The sequence below is a fragment of the Kryptolebias marmoratus genome, linkage group LG17 (assembly GCF_001649575.2).
Source record: "Kryptolebias marmoratus isolate JLee-2015 linkage group LG17, ASM164957v2, whole genome shotgun sequence".
In the NCBI taxonomy this organism is placed as follows: Eukaryota; Metazoa; Chordata; class Actinopteri; order Cyprinodontiformes; family Rivulidae; genus Kryptolebias; species Kryptolebias marmoratus.
Genome location: NC_051446.1, coordinates 4,130,884 through 4,138,779, shown reverse-complemented (window position 1 = coordinate 4,138,779; position 7,896 = coordinate 4,130,884). Strand labels below are relative to the sequence as shown.

Here is a 7,896-nt window from a genome sequence, read left to right as displayed (position 1 = left end):
ATATATATATGATTATATATGTTTGTGCTTGCGTCTGTGTGTGTTGAGAACTGTAANGAACAAATAATCCTTCATTAGCACCCTCAATAAAATGCTTAGCACCCCCTTAGCACCTGCAGAAAAAAAATATCTGGAGCCGCCTCTGCACGGCAGTCTAACAAGCTATTCATCTAAGACTCTGCTGAAGTCCCCTCCAGCAATAATGTTGTTGGTGGGACATTTATAACAAAGTTTTTCAAGGGTTATGGATATCTCTGTCAATACCATCTTATTCTGGTTAAGGATGTTATAACCATAAACATTCCCCAAAACCTGAGTAGTTTCCCTCAACATCTAGCACTCAAATTATCCAATGTCCAGAAGCTTCTGTTTTGGAAGTTAATATTTTACCAGCCATTTTTTTCAACATTACAGCTACCCCAGCTAATTTATTAGTACAGTTGCTGAATATAATCTTGTCCCCTCATTGATTTGACCAGAATTTCTCATCTGAATATATGGAATAAGTTTCTTGGAGGAAAAAATAGGTCGATTTGGTGAATTTGCAAAACAGGAAGGTGAATTTTTCTTTCACAGTATGTCTTAAACGTAACATTAGAATTAACACACACACACACATACTTTGTAGTCATTTCATCAGATCTGTGGCTGTATGTTTGGACATTTTGGTGAAGAGAGGTGTCTTTAAATGTTGGCATTTAAAGAAGCTTTGGTTGGATCAGAAATCAGAAATCAAAACAAATTGAGATTAATCATCCTAATGTCAGTAAAAGAAGATCAGTCATACAGCCATGGATACTTCCTGAGGCAATAGTAGATTAGAAATTATAAAAGAACAAAAACAAAAATGTTATCAATTGACATACAGATTACATAAACCAGTAATGTAGATATTTAAAAATATATACAGATGCATCAAAGGGTACAGCTGATCAGCTTGGGGTAGCATTCCTTTGTTCTGAATTTATAGTGAAAACAGAGAAGAACATCAGTGACAAACCATCAGTATACACTGGAGAAACAGAGTGAGAGTAATCAACCACAAAGATCAAAAATTTGCTGAGATTCAAGTTCATTGTTATTCAGTTTAAAACTTAGTTTTTTAGAAAGCAGACCAAACATCTTGATGGAAATACAACAAACACTATACAGAATTAATATAATGGGATTAACTGTTGCAGTTTTATGGATACCAGCTCATTATGCCATAAGAGGAAACGGAACAGCAGAAAGTTGCAAAGGAGGCTTCCAGAAACATTTAGTTGAATTAGATATTAAATTCAGTTGAACAGAAGTAAAAAGCATGATCAAGAAGACAATGAGGGAAAGATGGCTAAAACAGTGGGAAGAAGAAAGAAAACGTTGCTGGTTTTATAGACTTCAGTGGAAAACTGGGGAAATGAAATGTGTTGGAAGAAACAGGAGGGAGGAAACTGTCATATCAAGACTCAGATTTGGACACAGGGGATAAACATTATTCATAATAGGGAAACATAATACAGGTAAATGTAAATACTGCAGAGAATATGAGTGTAGAGCACATTTTATTATACTGCCAGAAGGACAGACAGGAAAGAAGTCAACTAACAGTCTAAAATGAAGGCAAGGTTCGAGCCATTTGAAATATTACACAAGAACTCAAAAAGTGACAGTTCTCGACCTTTAATGTATTATCTAGAACACACTCGTTTGTTTGAGAGGACATGAGGTTTTTTTGTTTGGTTTTTTGAGTGTCGTTCCAGTCCACACTCCATACCAGTTGGTGGCGGTAATGCACCTTAACCGTTGTTTGCCAACCCCCAAAGAAAACCGAAGAAGAAGAAGAAGAAGAAGCAAGATGGCGGCAGACGAAGCTAGCTACCGGCAGAGCTGAGGTAGCTGTAGAGTTACAACCTGCACTGATCCGACAGAGAAGACACTGTATGTGAGAAAAGCGCCTCCCTCGCACCGCTTCATCCTGCTTGGCAGAACAAAGAGAACGAATGGCGCTGCTTTACAGCCTGTTATGGCGGTTCCTGCTGGTTCTGGTTCGCGTCAAGAGAGCGGTGGTTTCCTGGCTCCAAATCCGACTTCGAAGCTGGAGAGGCCGCCTCTGGGAGGGGACTATAACCGCCCTGCTCCTGCCGGTAGCCGTGTCCGAGTTCCCGGACTATCAGAAGAAGGCAAATCCGAATGTTAATGTTGAGCCAGTAAGGGGGAACCGGGCTGTCGGCAGCCGGGCTCGGTGGCTGTCAGACGGCCAGTCTCTGGAGAAGCTGCCGGCCCACATCGGCTTCATGGTGGCGGAAGAGGAGCTGAGCTTTACGGACGTGGCTAACCTGGTGGTGTGGTGTATGGCTGTCGGTGTGTCCTATGTTAGCGTCTATGATAATCACGGTAATGATTTTTTTATTGCTTACATGTTTGGTGTTGGCTGCAGTCAGTTTTTTCTGTTACTTGTAAACTAGAATTAATACCTGAATGAGCTGATAAGATTGAGTTTGTGTGATTGTTCTAAACTTAATGACAAAGTTTAGAAATAAATGAACATATAAAGTGTTCTCCTTTCACAAAGCTGTACAAAAATGTCCAAAGGGTTTTATTTTAAGGTATCTTTGATTTCTGACCAAAGTAAACCTGTTCCACGCCAGGAGAATGACCTTTAACCTGCTTGGTTTCGGTCATGTCAAGTTAGGGTTACTTCAGTTTGTTTTACAGATTTACAGCTCGGCAGTGACCGACCAGTTTCCATGAAAACTAAAACCTAATAGATTTTATTGTCCTGCACCTTATTATTGTAAAAATTCTAATGTTTTATATAAAGTGTATTAGAGATGCCACTAACAACTTCTCTTATTTTGGTTCATATAAATGATTAGTTTAATTCCAAAAATCAAAATCAACCTTTTTATTTGCACTCATTTTATTTTTACAGTCAAAATTGATTCTCAGTCATCCAGGACATCTCAGCTTTAAAAGCCTGAACTCCACTCTTTGCTTTTTGGAATTGATAAAGCTCCTCGGGTGAGAAGCCAAATGTCTTCAGCTACAGAATAAAAATCCAGCTGTTTTTGTCCTTTAAAATGGGCTAAAGAAATCCAGATTTTTTTTCTTGTCGCTTTTTACTTTAAATATTGTTGCCTAAGATGACCAAGGTCAACAGAGCCAGGTGAGGAAGCCAGATATTGACGGGGAACAAAACTCGGCACAACACTGGTCGCTTCGAATATGAGCGCAGAGTCTCATCTGAAAGTTTGCTCAAACGTTTAATCACTGAAAATGTTGAACACAGACAACCTGTCTAGCTTCATCGTCATTTAGCATCTTTAAAAAAAACTTCTGGGGGGGGTTGCTGACTTATTCTCAGATTACTCTTGTGCTGCTGTTTAAAAACAAACTTGCAAGCATACAAACAATTGTTTGTTTGCTTTTTGGTTTGTCTGCTAGCTTTAAGTACTCCCATACTTTAGACCTCTTTAACCTTAGAAAAAATGTATAACCTGACTCATTAAACACTGCTGCAGCCACAAACTCTGCTTTATCTACCATGAACGTTTGAAACCGTAGTTTGGATGGAGCTGATCTGAACACAGTTGATGTACACAGCTCATACATTTATAAAACTTATGTAAAACTAAAATCATTACATCAACTATACCGACTCTTCACATCAGCTCTAAAATGGCTTTTTCTTGTTTAACCTAAAGTGAATAATGTTGCCTGAGATTCAACGCTGATTCTGCACTCACTAAATCTTTAGCAGCAAACTTTGCTGTAATTTTAGTGTTAAACAATCAATCTAAACATCTCAATTTTGTCAACGATCAGTCATGCTCTAAATGAAGAAGTACTTAAGTGTTTTCTGAAAATGAATCAGTAGATATGTCAAACTACATATTGTCTTAAAAAGTAGCTGGTGTGATCAGTTCTAGGGGGGAGAATCTTGAGGCACCTCACAATATGATTTGGTAATGATTCAAATGGCTGCATTAATAATCTAATAATAATATAACTATTGATAATGAACCCATAATTACACTTTAAACAAAATGTTAAGCGTACAACTTCACACCTATAAGAAACAAAATATTTAAATATATAAAATAAACAAAATGGGATGCCATTAAACTTTGTTAGTTTCCAGATATTTGAGAGACTTGCTGATTATAGTAGCTTTCCAACAGCATTGGTTTTCTGCCTTTACCCTGAATGTGTTGTTCAGGCCCATTTCTGGACAGGAACCTTGGTAATATTGGTGACAGGGTGGAGGATCACTTCTATAATTCCAAGCCCCGACGTATGTGGCAAGGACTCCAGACCATCACAGACTATAGGACCATACACCTTTCACACACCTCTTCTGATATCTCCTTCCTCAATGAGCTTAACAACTTTTATGCTCGCTTTGACAGGGATAACCCAACAACTGCAACTAAGGCAGATGTAACTTTAGATCACCAACCACTGATCCTCTCCTCCACTGATGTAGGAGCGGTACTCAGCAGGATTAATGTTCACAAGGCCGCAGGTCCTGATGGTATTCCTGGACGTGCTCTTAAAGCATGTTCCGAGGAGCTGGCGGGAGTGCTGATGGACATATTCAATCTGTCCTTGGCTAGTACTGTAGGACCGACCTGCTTCAAAACCACTTCCCTGATTCCATTACCCAAAATCCCCAACCCATCCAGGCTCAATGACTACCGCTCAGTAGCTCTTACGCCCATCATCACAAAATGCTTTGAGCAGCTTGTCCTAGCACGCCTCAAAACCTATCTCCCTCCGTCCCTTGACCCTCACCAGTTTGCATATCATCAGAACAGGAGCACAGAGGATGCAATCTCCATAGCACTGCATTCTGTCCTCTCACATCTGGACAATAAAAATACCTACGCCAGAATGCTTTTCTTAGACTTCAGCTCAGCATTCAATACAGTCATCTCCTCTAAGCTCATTACAAAACTCACAGACCTAGGCATCAGTTCCCACATGTGTAACTGGCTACTGGACTTCCTGACCGGCCGGCCTCAACATGTACGGCTGGATAATCAATGTTCATCTGCCATCACCATTAACACTGGCGTACCACAAGGCTGTGTACTGAGTTCTTTCCTCAACTCCCTCTTTACCTATAACTGCAGACCTGCTAACGTCTCAAATGTCATCATTAAGTTTGCAGATGACACCACAGTGATTGGCCTCATCAAAGACAACGATGAGGCTGCTTATAGAGAGGAGGTATAGTCCTGCTCACCATTATTGGCACCCATGAAGTTTAAGTACATATAATGGAATATTTACTGAAGGAAATTCATCAAGTGAAACAACATTTTATTGCTGATAGCTTGTGCTTGATGCAAAACAGCAAATGATCAAAAATATTTAAAAAGATAAACATTATGAGGAAAACAAAGAAAAACAATTTTTACCATGCCAATGGTATTGGCACCCTTTGCTGCAAATCAATATGAAAACCCAATTTGGCTCACCTGTTGCAAATCACACATAAAGATCACTTGTGATGCACTGCCTCCACACATATGACATGAATTAACCAATGAATGATCATGAAGATATTCACTCAGCTATGCAAATCATGAAGGGGTGCCAATAATGGTGAGCAGGACTGTAGATCTTCTTGCTGAGCGGTGCGACATCAACAACCTTCTACTTAACACTGAGAAGACCAAGGAGCTTATTGTGGACTTAAGGAAGGATGCTGATCCACATCCACTCATCTACATCAAAGGGACAGCAGCGGAGTGTGTGAATAGCTTCAAGTTCCTGGGAGTTCACGTCTCCGCGGACCTTACCTGGACAACAAGCTGCTCCAAGCTGGTCAAGAAGGCTCATCAACGCCTCTTCTTCTTGAGGATTCTGAGGAAGAATCACCTTGCACCGGACATCCTGGTGAATTTCTACCGCTGCACCATAGTGAGCATTCTGACCACCTGCATCACAGTCTGGTATGGGAACTGTTCTGCTTCAGACCGGAAGGCGTTGCAAAGAGTGGTGAAAGCTGCCCAGTGCAAAGCAGGAGTGCCCCTCTCTGCCGTAGAGGACATCCATGGGAAGCGTTGTCTAAATAGGGCGGGGAAAATCATCAAAGACTCCAGTCACCCAGCATACAGACTTTTTACCCTTCTGCCTTCTGGCAGGCGCCACAGGAGCCTCAGGACCAGAACCACCAGATATCGGAACAGTTTCTTTCCTACAGCTGTTAGACTCCTGAACTCTGCCTCCTGACACTTATCTGTAATTATGGACTGAAGACATACACATGTACACACACACACACACACACATACATACACACACATATCATCAATAATCTTGGATTGAACACATACATACACATATCCGCAATCATTCACAACTTGTGCATATATATCTGTGTATAATATTGCACACTGTTGTATACTTACCACAGTCATAATGTTGTATATATCGTAGTTTTTGAACACTCGCACCACTATTGTATATTCACAATAATATTGTATACTGTGTATACACTTTTATATACATTGTATATTCTGTTCACATCTGTATGTATTATATATTACATTTAGAACTTGCTTAAGCATTTCTGGATGGATGCAACTGCATTTCGTTGCCTGTACTTGGGACATGTGCAATGACAATAAAGTTGAATCTGATCTGAATCTGACATCTGAGTCAGTATGGCTTCTTTTCTGCATTTCTCTGAGTTCCCTAAATTAACTATTAGGGAGCTGTAGTTGTTCTGTTTTTTATTCTGAGCACCAGTATTTTTTCTGTGTACACACTAACTTACCTGAAGTATTGAAATGACTTTGTATGTTTTTCTTCAGGTATTTTTCAAAAGAGCTCATCCCGTCTGCAGGAGGAAATACTGAGGCAGCAACAAAGTCTGCTGGGTATCGATGAGTCCAAATACGATGTGGAGTTATTAAATAACAGCAGAGACAAACAGCAGCACTTTGGTAAGAAATTAGAACATTTCCTGAAGTGATTATTTTATAAAAACCTGATTTTATCTTGAGTAAAGAAAAACACAATGTTAAATTGTCTGGGAACAAAAAGATTAAAAAAAAATCAAACATTGTTTAAAGTCTACATGTGACTGTGTTTTTTATTAGATTTTTACAAACAGATATGTGCTTTAGGTAGGTTGGGTGATAACTAGAACAGCTTATGTGGCATTTTGAGAATTTTATGACATTATTATTTAAAAAAGCGAAATAATTTTACCTTGCCCTCTGATCAAAGGCCTAAACAATATTATATAGGTCCAGCCGCACAGTTAAACAAAATGGATTTTGATTCTCACAAATGTGTGATCTCAGTTCTAATGAAGGGTAAATCACAGCCATGTGGATTTCCTGCCTTTCAGTTCATGTTAGTCACATGCTCACTTGTTCACTTTATAAATTCACTGACACTGAAGCGCTGTCATTCATTAGTTACATTTACAGAGGGTTTCGGATTAATTTATTCTGCTGTCAGTCATTTGACTCAAACATGGAGCCTAAATGGAGCTGAAGAGGAAATTTTAATAAACAAAATAGGAAGAGTCAGTGTGTAAAATCACGGTGATATAGGTAACAAAAAGCACTTTCCCCTGTATGGGACTTTTTGGTCTGGTCCCTAATCCAGTCGTTGCTGGGTGAGAGGGGGTACATTACGACTGCACAATATATCAAAATTTATACTTGTTGCGTTGATCACTGCGTGAGGGTGCGTGCTCCAACAGTGACGCAAACGTGCTGTCCCTGCTCCTGGGCGGTGTCAATCAATCAATCAATCAAATTTTATTTGTATAGCACATTTCAGCAGCAAGGCATTTCAAGGTGCTTTACATAATTAAAAAACAAAATAAAAACAGCATGTGACAATGAATAAACAGTAAGAAAGAGAAAAACATCAAAGACATCAAAACCC

General features: G+C 39.5%; 1 protein-coding gene across 1 annotated transcript in view; it reads left to right on the top strand.

Annotated features, from left to right (window-relative positions):
* The first annotated feature begins 1,817 nt into the window (after positions 1-1,817).
* Positions 1,818-7,896, top strand: part of nus1 (NUS1 dehydrodolichyl diphosphate synthase subunit) — a 9,156-nt gene continuing 3,077 nt past the window's right edge. The window contains exons 1-2 of the mRNA XM_017404551.3: positions 1,818-2,376; positions 6,807-6,938. Of these exons, the coding sequence (XP_017260040.1) occupies positions 1,983-2,376; positions 6,807-6,938 (526 nt within the window). The 5' untranslated portion in view covers positions 1,818-1,982. The remainder of the gene's footprint in view (positions 2,377-6,806; positions 6,939-7,896) is intronic.